The 14,321-nt window shown below is 46.7% G+C and overlaps 1 protein-coding gene across 1 annotated transcript in view; it reads right to left on the bottom strand.

Moving 5' to 3' along the window:
* The window catches only part of LOC144507795 (retinol dehydrogenase 8-like), a 34,957-nt gene extending 30,899 nt beyond the window's left edge, over positions 1–4,058 (bottom strand). The window contains exons 1-2 of the mRNA XM_078235096.1: positions 3,956–4,058; positions 1,751–1,912 (exon numbers count right to left, since the gene is read on the bottom strand). Of these exons, the coding sequence (XP_078091222.1) occupies positions 1,751–1,912; positions 3,956–4,052 (259 nt within the window). The 5' untranslated portion in view covers positions 4,053–4,058. The remainder of the gene's footprint in view (positions 1–1,750; positions 1,913–3,955) is intronic.
* Positions 4,059–14,321: the final 10,263 nt, after the last annotated feature.

The raw sequence follows: 14,321 nt of genomic DNA, 5'->3' as shown, positions 1-14,321 counted from the left end.
GAATAAAAGAAAATACTCAGAATGGGACTAAGCAAGTAGGGACTCAGAATTGGTTTTGGTACATTTGTTGGGTTTGGGATTTTGGCTTAACAGTAAAGCTTAGGGTTAGGTTTGTGGGGTCGGGCAGAGAGAGGACATGTCCCTTTTTCTACTTACTCTGCCTCTTTTTGTTCAGCTCACGCTCAACCCTTGTTGCCCCTTGAGATGCCTTGCCCTTATATTGAGGCTTGTCTTCTTGTTCCCTGGGCCTTTTTCCTTTTTTTTGTTACTCATGTTACTTTTATCTTGTGCAGGGCAGTGGATAGGGGGCATATATTTGCGTGGTGGTGAAAAAAAGGGGGGAAGGAACTGGTTGGGACCCTGGAGGAAGAGGGTAGTGGGTGCATGGGTTCTGTTGTATTTTAGGTGGTTGGGAAGAGGTGGTTTGTGTTAGGGAGAGGGGTCTGTTAGGTTGGCATTGGATTTGGTGTCACAAGTAAAGCTTACATTAACACTACAATGAAGTTACTGTGAAAATCGCCTGTTCGGGTACACTTGAGGGAGAATTTAGCATGGCCAATGCATCTAACCAGCACGTCTTTTGGAAGGAAACCAGAGCACCTGGAGGAAACCCACGCAGACATGGGGAGAATGTGCAGACTCCACACAGACAGTAACCCAAGCCGGGAATCGAACCCGGGTCCCTGGCGCTGTGAGGCAGCAGTGCTAACCACTGTGCCACCGTGCCGCCTCATAGAGTCATAGAGGTTTACAGCATGACCCAACTTGTCCATGCCACCCTTTTTTTTAAACCCCTAAGCTAATCCCAATTGCCCGCATTTGGCCCATATCCCTCTATACCCATCGTACCCATGTAACTATCTAAATGCTTTTTAAAAGACAAAATTGTACCCGCCTCTACTACTACCTCTGGCAGCTCGTTCCAGACACTCACCACCCTCTGTGTGAAAAAATTGCCCCTCTGGACACTTTTGTATCTCTCCCCTCTCACCTTAAACCTATGCTCTCTAGTTTTAGACTCCCCTACCTTCGGGAAAAGATATTGACTATCTAGCTGATCTGTGCCCCTCATTATTTTATAGACCTCTATAAGATCACCCCTCAGCCTCCTACGCTCCAGAGAAAAAAGTCCCAGTCTATCCAGCCTCTCCTTATAACTCAAACCATCAAGTCCCAGTAGCATCCTGGTAAATCTTTTCTGCACTCTTTCCAGTTTAATAATATCCTTTCTATAATAGGGTGACCAGAATTGCACACAGTATTCCAAGTGTGGCCTTACCAATGTCTTGTACAACTTCAACAAGACATCCCAACTCCTGTATTCAATGTTCTGACGGATGAAACCAAGCATGCCGAATGCCTTCTTCACCACTCTGTCCACCTGTGACTCCACTTTCAAGGAGCTATGAACATGTACCCCTAGATCTCTTTGTTCTGTAACTCTCCCCAACGCCCTACCATTAACTGAGTAAGTCCTGCCCTGGTTCAATCTACCAAAATGCATCACCTCGCATTTGTCTAAATTAAACTCCATCTGCCATTTGTCAGCCCACTGGCCCAATTGATCAAGATCCCGTTGCAATTGGAGATAACTTTCTTCACTGTCCACTATGCCACCAATCTTGGTGTCATCTGCAAACTTACTAACCATATTCAAGGGTGTCTCAATTTCATGAAAGAAAATATTTATTTCAATGTGGAAACTCTTCAGATGTATTCACCTTGGTTTCTTTCTTTTTATAAACCTTACCTAAAATGTCCACCTTTCGTTCTGGAATACTGTCCAGGCATCTGCATATTGAATCTTCACTGCAAACATCAAGTTCTTTAATTTCCAGTGTCTTATTCAATGTATCGCCCGCCGCATCTTCCAGTCGTTTCCTCTTCTCTAAATCTCGCATTGTTGCGATGACTGCAATAAGATATAGATGGACTGCAGCAGATCATAGAATCATAGCATCCTTCAATGCAGAAGGAGGCCATTTGGCCCATCGAGTCTGCATCAATAACAATCCCACCCAGGCCCTATCCCCGTAACCCCACGTAATCGCCCTGACACTAAGGGACAATCCCAGCCAGACCTGTTCCCCGTAACCCCAAGTATTTACCCTGCTAATCCCCCTAACTTGTACATCTTGGGACACTAAGGGGCAATTTAGCATGGCTAATCCACCTAACCGGCACGGTAGCACAGTGGTTAGCACTGCTGCTTCACAGCTCCGGGGACCTGGGTTCGATTCCCGGCTTGGGTCACTGTCTGTGTGGAGTTTGCACATTCTCCTCGTGTCTGCGTGGGTTTCCTCCGGGTGCTCCGGTTTCCTCCCACAGTCCAAAGATGTGCGGGTTAGGTTGATTGGCCAGGTTAAAAATTGCCCCTTAGAGTCCTGCGATGTCTAGGTTAGAGGGATTAGTGGGTAAATATGTAGGGGTAGGGCCTGGGTGGGATTGCGGTCGGTGCAGACTCGATGGGCCGAATGGCCTCCTTCTGCACTGTAGGGTTTCTATGATTTCTCTGATGATCTTGTGTGGGAGTGTGGGAGGAAACCGGGGCACCCGAGGAAACCCACGCAGACACGGGGAGGATGTGCAAACTCCGCACAGACAGTGACCCAAGCCAGGAATTGAACCCGGGTCTCTGGCACTGTGAGGCAGCAGTGCTAACCACTGTACCACCGTGCCACTGTTGAGTTGCCGTCTACGGGACACAATTCATAAATGTGAGAAACAACTTTAAGTAATATACAGTTAATATTTGGTTTCATTTTTTAACAATCATGAGTTAGAATCAAAGAACCATAGAATCCCTACAGAGCAGAAGGAGGCCATTCAGCCCATCGAGTCTGCATCGACCACAATCCCACCCAGGCCCTATTCCCATAACCTCACATACTTACCCTGCTAATCCCCCTGACACTAGGGTCAATTTAGCATGGCCAATCCACCTAACCTGCACATCTTTGGACACTAAGGGGCAATTTAGCATGGCTAATCCACCTAACCTGCACATCTTTGGACACGAAGGGGCAATTTAGCATGGCCAATCCACTTAACCTGCACATCTTTGGACACTAAGGGGCAATTTAGCATGGCCAATCCACCTAACCTGCACATCTTTGGACACTAAGGGGCAATTTAGCATGGCCAATCTGCTTAACCCGCACATCCTTGGACACTAAGGGGCAATTTAGCATGGCCAATCCACTTAACCTGCACATCTTTGGACTCTAAGGGGCAATTTAGCACGGCCAATCCACCTAACCCGCACATCCTTGGACACTAAGGGGAAATTTAGCACGGCCAATCCACCTAACCCGCACATCCTTGGACACTGAGGGACAATTTAGCATGTCCAATCTACCGAAACTGCACACCTTTCAACACTGTTGGGATTCTATGATCTAGATAAGTTGTATTTAAAGTTTATTTATTAGTCACAAGTAGGCTTACATTAACACTGCAATGAAGTTACTGTGAAAATCCCCTCGTCGCCACTCTCCAGCGCCTGTTCGGGTGCACTGAGGGGGAATTTAGCACGGCCAATGCACCCTAACCAGCACGTCTTTCGGACTATGGGAGGAAACCGGAGCACCCGGGAAGAAACCCACGCAGACACGGGGAGAACGTGCAAACTCTACACAGACAGTGACCTGAGGCTGGAATAGAACCTGGGTCCCTGGCGCTGTGAGGCAGCAGTGCTAACCACTGTGCCGCCGTGCGAATGGATGATCCGTTTTAATTATGTCAATTGGTCAAGGATACCAGGGATAATTCTCCTGCTCGTCCAAGTACTGTCATGGGATGTGAGGAGGACTGAAAGGTTGGCCGTCCAACATCTCACCTGAGAACAGACATCTCCAACAGCGCAGTAAGACATAACCTGCAGCTCAGGTGACTGCTAAGTCTCTTGCATCAATATTAAGAGTTAGACAGTGTGTAATTTAAACTCACGTCCCACCTTTGAATCGTTTCAATTTATCTTTTGCTAATTGCACTGCCAGAGCTCGGCCTATACCAGAGGAACAGCCTGTGATGATAACAGTTCTTGCAGACATTATTGATTTTCCGTCCGTGAGCCACTGCAAGCATAGAAAAATACTTCAGTGTTTGTAAGGTGCTGCTATTCTGTTCTGAACTAAAAAAAAACTAAACACACACAGCTCAATGATGCCCTCAATTTACAGCAAGCTTTAGAAAAAAAAGTTAAAAGTTCATTTACTTTTGTCACAAGTTGGCTTATATTAACACCGCAATGAAGTTACTGTGAAAATCCCCTAGTCGCCACACTCCGGCGCCTGTCCGGGTACACTGAGCGAGAATTTAGCACGGTCAATGCGTCTAACCAGCGCGTCTTTCGGACTGTGGGAGGAAACCGGAGCACCCGGAGGAAACCCACGCAGACATGGGGAGAACGTGCAAACTCCGCACAGACGGTGACCCAAGCCAGGAATCGAACCCGTATCCCTGGCGCTGTGAGGCAGCAGTGTTAACCACTGTGCCACTGAGAAGAAAGACTTGCATTTATTCCTGGGAACTCCTGGAATAAAACAAACACAGGACAAAGACTCTTCACAAATCCACTTTTTAAAAATTCATTCGAGGGATGTGGGCATCATTGGCTGGCTAACATTTATTGATGTGGAGTTGCCGGCGTTGGACTGGGGTAAACACAGTAAGAAGTTTAACAACACCAGGTTAAAGTCCAACAGATTTATTTGGTAGCAAATACCATTAGCTTTCGAAGGAGCTTAAAGCTCCGAAAGCTTGTGGCTTTTGCTACCAAATAAACCTGTTGGACTTTAACCTGGTGTTGTTAAACTTCTTACTAACATTTATTGCCCATCCCTAGTCAACCACATTGCTGTCGCTCTGGAGTTACATGTAGGACAGACCAGGTAAGGACAGCAGATTTCCCTTCCTAAAGGGACATTAGTGAACCAGATGGGTTTTTCCAACAATGGTTTCATGGTCATCAGTAGATTCTTAATTCCAGATTTTTTAAAAATTGAATTCAAATTCCACCATCTGTCGTGGCGGGATTCGAACCCAGGTCCTCAGAACATTAGCTGAGTTTCTGGATTAATAGTCTCGCGATAATACCACTCGGCCACCTTATAAACTCATTCATTATTCTTTGTTCTAAAACTTCAACATTAGTTGGCAGATCTGGGTGAATACTAATGCATCATCCTCTGCATCCAAAACGTAAAGGGGAAAAGTTAAAAGTTTATTTATTAGTGTCACAAGCAGGCTTACATTAACACTGCAATGAAGTTACTGTGAAAATCCCCTAATCGCCCCACTCCAGCGCCTGTTCGGGGACACTGAGGGAGAATTTAGCACGGCCAATGCACCCTAACCAGCACGAATTTCGGACTGTGGGAGGAAACCGGAGCACTCGGAGGAAACGCACACAGGCACAGGGGAGAACGTGCAGACTCCGCACAGACAGTGACCCGAGCCAGGAATCGAAGCCGGGTCCCTGGCGCTGCGAGGCAGCAGTGCGAACCACTGGGAAAGTTCGAAAGGGGAAGAGACTGTGCTGATTTGCACAGTCTCTCATCCTGTTGCAACTCTTGTAGACAAACGGAGAAAACCTGTCGCAATCTCTATATCCGCTGGGGTTTCTTTTTTGCAGAATATATTAAGCAATCGGCCGATGTGGGCCAAAGTCTGGAAACGCGAATATTTTCTCAAAGCCCAGCTGACAGCTCACTTTCAGATGACCCAGTTATTTTGCATTCTGTCGAAAAACGCGATAAGCTTAGATTTACTGTAACGTTTCATTCGCAATGGTTGGGATTGTTTGCAGATTAGTATTATAATTAAGCTAAAAACAGAAATTAGCAATGCACAAAGGCATACAATTTAAAAGAAAATTAGCTTTAATTTGAACGAGGTTGAGTGAGCATTGTTAATTACGATAGAAAAACTGGTTCCCCCTCCGAGTTTTCACCCAACAAAAGCAGCCACATTATTCCATTCATTCCCTGCTCATCTTTCGATTCTGCATTACCGTTGCAATTTCTTTGGTCACATTTCATTTGCAGAAGTTATGAGATCGCGGGGAAAACACAACACGCAGCGGAGCAACTTAAAGATGACAATTATTACATTCAGCCGTTGAGAATGTGACATCCGGTTACCGTACCTTTTAAGTAGTTGCTGTGTGCGCTGCAGTCTCAGAGAGTGAAACTCGGGTCAGAACAGACCTTCTTATCGTAATCCTTAGCAACGAGTCCCTATGCAGCTACGTGTGGGCTCCGCACATTGGGAGCTGCTAGTTAGTTTTTTTCACCATTGTTTATCGTGGATAAAAAGCTGATTGAAGCAGGCACATTTAAGAGGCATCTGGATGGGTGCATGAATAGGCAGGGAATAGAGGGATATGGTCTGAGTAAGGGCAAAAGGTTTTTTTAGTTTAGTTAGGTCATTATGATCAGCACAGGCTTGGAGGGCCGAAGGGCCTGTTCCTGCACTGTACTTTTCTTACGTTCTTTGTTCTGAAACTCCAACACTCTTGGACATATTGTTAGAATAGTGTTCAAAGTTTTAAGTTTATTTATTAGTGTCACAATGCTATCCCTACCGCAGAGAGAAAATCAGAGTACTGCTTCCACTACGCAGCTGAAGAGACGTATTTATGCCCTCTGGACTTACGCCAGGGAGGGGTAAAGGCCTGGTGGTATTAACGCTAGACTATTATTCCAGAAACTCAGCTAATGTTCTGGGGACCCAGATTCTAATCCCGCCACGGCAGATGGTGGAATTTGAATTCAATTTTTAAAAATATCTGAAATTAAGGATCTACTGATGACCATTGCCGATTGTCAGGAAAAACCCATCTGATTGACTAATGTATGGGCGGCACGGTGGTTAGCACTGCTGCCTCACAGCTCCAGGGACCCGGGTTCGGTTCCCAGATTGGGTCACTGTCTGCGTGGAGTCTGCATGTTCTCCCCGTGTCTGCGTGGGTTTCCTCCGGGTGCTCCGGTTTCCTCTCACAGTCCAAAGATGTGCGGGTTAGGTGCATTGGCCGTGCTAAATTGCTCCTTAGTGTCCTGGCTTGCGGAGTTTACACATTCTTCCCGTGTCTACGTGGGTTTCCTCCGGGTGCTCCGGTTTCCTCCCACAGTTCGAAAGATGTGCTGGTTCGGGTGCATTATCATAGAATCATAGAAACCCTACAGTACAGAAAGAGGCCATTCGGCCCATCGAGTCTGCACCGACCACAATCCCACCCAGGCCCTACACCCACATCCCTACATCTTTTACCCACTAATCCCTCTAACCTACGCATCTCAGGACACTAAGGGGCAAATTTAGCATGGCCAATCAACCTAACCCTCACATCTTTGGACTGTGGGAGGAAACCGGAGCACCCGGAGGAAACCCACGCAGACACAGGGGAGAATGTGCAAACTCCACACAGACAGTGACCCAAGCCGGGAATCGAACCCAGGTCACTGGAGCTGTGAAGCAGCAGTGCTAACCACTGTGCTACCGTGCCGCCCAGGACTGGCACAGGAATGTGGCGACAAGGGGAATTTCACAGTAACTTCATTGCAATAACGTAAGCCTCACTTGTGACTAATAAGTAAACTTTTAAAAAAAGGTTAGGGGGATTAATGGGGAAATGGGTGGGGTTGTGGGGATAGGGCCTGGGTGGGATTGTCAGTGCTGACTCGATGGGCCGAATGGCCTCCTTCTGCACTGTCAGGATTCTATGAAACGCTAATGTTTCATCCTCTGCACATATAACATAAAGGGAAAAGTTGCAAGATGTTATTTGCAAAATATAATTTCTACCCAAAACTTATCAAAAAATAAGATGCATGATTCATTCTTTGAATGTTTTCACCTGGAAGCTTGGCAACACTAACGTATTTGTCCTGATTCATTGTGGGAGAGATGGCAGCACGATGACAGATTCTTAATTCCAGATTTTTTAAAAATTGGATTCAAATTCCACCTTCTGCTGTGGTGGGATTCGAACTCAGGTCCCCAGAACATGAGCTGGGATTCTGGATTAAGAGTCGATGAATAATTCCACTAGGCCATCACCTCCCCCGGCAAAGTCCAGAGGGCATAAATAATTCTCTTCAGTTGCGTAGAGGAAGCAACAGTCTGATTTTCTCTCTGCGCTAGGGATAACATGGTGACGCCAATAAATAAATAAACTTCAAAACTTTAAACACTATCCTAACAATATGTCCAAGTTTTGCTTAATTGGGGACTTTGGAATTGTGCACCGTACACCTAAGTCTAGGTAAAATATAGTTCCAGGACTACATTTATGGAACCTATCCTTATGCTTTAACCCTTTTCACTTCAGTGTCAGTGTGACAAATCAGCACTGCACGGTGGCACAATGGTTAGCACTGCTGCTTCACAGCGCCAGGGACCCGGGTTCAATTCCCGGCTTGGGTCACTGTCTGTGCGGAGTTTGCACATTCTCCCCGTGGCTGCGTGGGTTTCCTCGGGTGCTCTGGTTTCCTCCCACAGTCTGAAAGACGTGCTGGTTAAGGTGCATTGGCCGTGTTAAATTCTCCCTCAGTGTAACCCGAACAGGCGCCGGAGTGTGGCGACTAGGGGATTTTCACAGTAACTTCATTGCAGTGTTAATGTAAGCCATACTTGTGACACTAATAAATTAACTTTAAAACTCTATAGCCAACATGTTCAAGACCTTGTCAATCTCAATTTCTATTGACCATGTGGGTGGCACGGTGGCAAAGTGGTTAGCACTGCTGCCTCACAGCGCCAGGGACCCGGAGTTCAATTCCAGCCTCGGGTAATTGTGTGTGGAGTTTGCACATTCTCCTTGTGTCTGCGTGGGTTTCCTCCGGGTGCTCCGGTTTCCTCCCACAGTCCGAAAGACGTGCTGGTTAGGGTGCATTGGCCATGCTAAATTCTCCATCCGTGTACCCGAACAGGCGCCGGAGTGTGGAGACTAGGGGATTTTCACAGTAACTTCATTGCAGTGTTAATGTGACACTAATAAATAAACTTTAACTTCTAAGTCAATAAGCTTTAAAAACTTATACCACGTGCACCTCCTCCCCCAGCCTCTGCAGTTTGTGGGGAAGAGAGATGTCTGCTACCATGTATATGAAGGAGTACTTTCCAATGTCATCCTAGCTTGGACTAGATGGCTTTCTGAAACCTTTGAAAGGTTTGGGCTATTTGCAAATCAGCTGCGCTGAGGGAGCGAGGATTATAGCAAACTGCTCCAGCATTAGACTTCTAATTCCACACAATTTGCCCTGAATTGGTGGAAGAACAAAAAAACCTTATCAACACAACTGATTCTGGTCTTTAAGAGTTTCAGTGAGTTGTATGGTTGAGTTATTTTGTAGGAATGAGTTCTCCTCACCACCTGATAATGAATCCAATCTATATAATTCTCTGGTGACCTGAGGGGTATTACTCATGGTTTTGCAATCATAGAATCCGTAATATGCAGAAGGAGGCCATTCAGCCCATCGTGCCTCCACCAACGACAATCCCACCCAGGCCCTATCCCCGTAACCCCATGTGTCTACCCAGCTCATCCCTCTGACACTAAGGGGCAGTTTAGCATGGTCAATCCACCTAACCCGCACATCTTTGAAGTGTGGGAGGAAACCGGAGCACCCGGAGGAAACCCACGCAGACACAGGGAGAATGTGCAAACTCCACACAGATGCTGACTCAAGGTCAGAATTGAACCTGGGTCCCTGGCGCTGTGAGGCAGCAGTGCTAACCACTGTGCACCGTGCCACCCTGCTAATCTCCCTGGCACTAAGGGGCAATTTAGCATGGCCAGTCAACCTAACTCACACATCTTTGGATTGTGGGAGGAAACCGGAGCACCCGGAGGAAACCCACGCAGACATGGGGAGAATGTGCAAACTCCACACAGACAGTGACCCAAGCCCGGAATTGAACCTGGGTCCCCGGCGCTGTGAGGCAGCAGTGCTAACCACTGTGCCATTGTGCTGCCGTTGTGTAACCACTGTAACACCGTGCCATGTATGTGGGAGTGCCAGGCCAAGAGATTCAATGATTCCAAGAGATTTCTGGGGACCCGGGTTCGAATCCCGCCACGGCAGATGGTGGAATTTGAATTCAATAAAAAATATCTGGAATTAAGAATCTACTGATGACCATGAAACCATTGCGCGGGATTTTACAGCGTTGCTCGGGCAAGACCGGAAATTCCCACCCGTAGTCAATGGAGATTTCCGTTGTCGGACCCTCACTCGTTCCGATTCCATGGCGGGCGAGGTGGTAGAGCTCCGGACATTATCGACTGTCGGAAAAACCCATCTGGTTCACTGATGCCCTTTTAGGGAAGGAACTCTGCCATCCTTACCCGGTCTGGCCTACATGTGACTCCAGAGCCACAGCAGTGTGGTTGACTCTCAACTGACCTCTGAAATGGCCGAGTGAGCTACTCAGATCGAGCGTAAACTGGGGAGGGGCAATAAATGCTGGCCCAGCCATGTCCCAGGAATGAATTTAAAAAAGGTGCTGGAAGTCAGTAGTCTGCTGGAAGGCTTTTCTGGTGTTGGGGTACGGTGTGGAGTGGAGGTGGGGATGTGGGGGGGGCTCTGTGCTTGGAGAAATCAGCAGGCTGGAACAGAAGACACCGGAGAATGTGTATGAATCTCCCAGCTTGCTTCTGGTTGTATTTATGGGTCTGCGAATACTGTTCTGATGTTGCAGTTGCATAATAAAATCCACTTTCCCACCCCCCGCAGTTTTAATGATTCCCGGCTGCCTAACCGTGATTTGAGTTATAAGGAGAGGTTGGATAGACTGGGATTTTTTTCTCTGGAGCGTAGGAGGCTGAGGGGTGATCTTATAGAGGTCTTTAAAATAACGAGGGGCACAGATCAGCTAGATAGTCAATATCTTTTCCCAAAGGTAGGGGAGTCTAAAACTAGAGGGCATAGGTTTAAGGTGAGAGGGGAGAGATACAAAAGGGTCCAGAGGGGCATTTTTTTCACACAGAGTGTCTAGAACAAGCTGCAAGAGGTAGTAGTAGAGGCGGACACAATTTTGTCTTTTAAAAAGCATTTAGGTAGTTACATGGGTAAGATGGGTTTAGAGGGATTTGGGCCAAACGCGGGCAATTGGGACTAGCTTAGGGGTTTAAAGAAAAAGGGCGGCATGGACAAGTTGGGCCGAAGAGCCTGTTTCCATGCTGTAAACCTCTATGACTCTAATGTGTCTTCCGTGCTGCTCAGTAGTGCAGGCTGCTCTGATCCTGTAATGACTTTAATCAGGCAATTGAGGTGGGCCCGTCAGAATATGAACTCCCTAATTAAGGGACAAATTGATGGGCCAATCCGGGAGCCTCTTGCTTTGTATTTAACCAGGCTTGTCAGCCCCTCTGGGAGTCCTAGTGTAGACTGCTGACTGAAAGCACTCTGTACGCTGTAGTCAGACTTGGAAATAAAGGAATTTTGGTGAAGGGACTTTTGCCTCTGTGTTTTTATTCCAGGTCCTTTATACCCAGTTTTATGAAGAGCAAATGTCCAAGTTGTCGAACCACATCAAGTGTCTTTCTTTCCACCAGATCATCACCTCAGTACATTATGTACAGCTATGGAATGAAAGTGATTCCATGGGGACCCATTCTGGGGACTCAGGTTCGAATCCCGCCGCGGCAGATGGTGGAATTTGAATTCAATAAAAAATATCTGGAATTAAGAATCGACTGATGACCATGAAACCATTGTCGGAAAAACCCATCTGGTTCACTAATGTCCCTTAGTGAAGGAAATCTGCCGTCCTTACCCGGTCTGGCCTACATGTGACTCCAGAGCCACAGCAATGTGGTTGACTCTCAACTGCCCTCTGAAATGGCCGAGCGAGACACTCAGTTCAAGGGGCAATTAGAGATGGGTAATAAATACTGGCCCAGCCAGCGTCGCCCATGTCTCACAAATGAATTTTTAAAAAGTAAAATGGTGTAACATTGATGTTCATGTTGTCTAGTTTCTATTTCTTGGCTTGGTGTCTCTGGAAATTTTAAACACAAGCTTCTGCTGTTGTCCTTCTATCAAGTTTAATGTTTAATAAAATTATTTTTAAAAATTCATTTGCAGGACATGGGCGTCACTGGCTGGACCAGCATTTATTCCCCATACCTCGTTGCCCAAGGGCAGTTGAGAGTCAACCACATTGCTGTGGCTCTGGAGTCACATGTAGGCCAGACCGGGTAAGGACGGCAGATTTCCTTCCCTAAAGGACATTAGTGAACCAGATGGGTTTTTCCGACAATGGTCATCAGGAGATTCTTAATTCCAGATATTTTTTATTGAATTCAAATTCCACCATCTGCCGTGGCGGGATTCGAACCCGGGTCCCCAGAACATTAGCTGAGTTTCTGGATTAATAGTCCAGCGATAATACCACTAAGCCATTGCCTATGTCGCATTTATGTAGTATAAATAACACTTAAGCAGTAATAGCGTGTGTTTCAGAATTTATTTGAAGAGAACATTATACAACATTTTGGAACATCCATGTACTTATCCAAATGCTTTTTAAATGTCACTATGGAACCACCTCAACCACTTTCTCTGGCAGCTCATTCCATACACGCACCACCCTCTGTGTGAAGAAGTTGCCCCTCAGATCCCTTTTAAATATTATCCCCTCTCACCTTAAACCTACGCCCTCTAGATTTCTTCAGTACCACCCATAGTCTTTATCCCTACCCTGGGATAAAGACTATGGGTGGTACTTTACTTTACTTTACGTCCTCGCTCGTCCCGAAACTGTAAAATCCCGCCTGAGGTCAACGGACCTTCCCATGGTCCACCCCTAGCCCGCTCCGATTCCCGTGGCGGGCGGGGTGGTAAAATTCCGCCCCATGTGTGTTCGTCCTATCTTTGCTCTGAGGTCACCCCTCATTCTCCTATGCTCCAAGGAATAAAGTCCTAGCCTGGCCAACCTCTCCCTATAACTCAGGCCCACTAGACCTGGCAACATCCTCGTAAATCTTCTTTGCACCCTTTCCAGTTTATCAATCTCTTTCCTACAACAGGATACAAAGATAGGTGGAGGGGCAGGTAGTATTGAGGAGGTGGGGAGGCTGCAGAAAGATTTAGACAGTTTAGGAGAGTGGTCCAAGAAGTGGCTGATGAAATTCAACGTGGGCAAGTGCGAGGTCTTGCACTTTGGAAAAAAGAATAGAGGCATGGACTATTTTCTAAACGGTGACAAAATTCATAATGCTAAAGTGCAAAGGGACTTGGGAGTCCTAGTCCAGGATTCTCTAAAGGTAAACTTGCAGGTTGAGTCCGTAATTAAGAAAGCAAATGTAATGTTGTCATTTATCTCAAGAGGCTTGGAATACAAAAGCAGGGATGTACTTCTGAGGCTTTATAAAGCACTGGTTAGGCCCCATTTGGAGTACTGTGAGCAATTTTGGGCCCCACACCTCAGGAAGGACATACTGGCACTGGAGCGGGTCCAGCGGAGATTCACACGGATGATCCCAGGAATGGTAGGCCTGACATACGATGAACGTCTGAGGATCGTGGGATTATATTCATTGGAGTTTAGGAGGTTGAGGGGAGATCTAATAGAAACTTACAAGATAATGAACGGCTTAGATAGGATGGACGTAGGGAAGTTGTTTCCATTAGCAGGGGAGACTAGGACGCGGGGGCACAGCCTTAGAATAAAAGGGAGTCACTTTAGAACAGAGATGAGGAGAAATTTCTTCAGCCAGAGAGTGGTAGGTCTGTGGAATTCATTGCCACAGAGGGCTGTGGAGGCCGAGACGTTGAGCGTCTTCAAGACAGAAATTGATAAATTCTTGATTTCTCGAGGAATTAAGGGCTATGGGGAGAGAGCGGGTAAATGGAGTTGAAATCAAGCATGATTGAATGGTGGAGTGGACTCGATGGGCCGAATGGCCTTACTTCCGCTCCTATGTCTTATGGTCTTATGGTCTTATGGTGACCAAAACTATACACAAAACTCCAAGTGCAGCCTCACCAATGACTTATACAACCGCAACATAATGTCTCCAACTCCTATGCTCAATGTCCTGACTGATGAAGGCCAGTGTGCTAAGCGCCTTCTTCACCACTCTGTCTACCTGTGACGCCGCTTTCAATGAACTATGTGCATGTACTCCTAGGTCCCTCTGTTCCTCAACACTCCCCAGGGCCCTACCATTCACTGAATAAAGCGTACCCCTCGTTGACTTTCCAAAATGCAACACCTCACACTTATCCATATTGAAATCCACTTGCCAACCTTCAGCCCACTTCCCTAACTAATCAAGATAGCAGTCAATACACACCTTCCCTTTTTGG

This window comes from Mustelus asterias, chromosome 19 (assembly GCF_964213995.1).
Source record: "Mustelus asterias chromosome 19, sMusAst1.hap1.1, whole genome shotgun sequence".
Lineage (NCBI taxonomy): Eukaryota > Metazoa > Chordata > Chondrichthyes > Carcharhiniformes > Triakidae > Mustelus > Mustelus asterias.
Note: the sequence above shows the minus strand (reverse complement) of the source record. Positions and strands in the feature narration are given on the sequence as shown.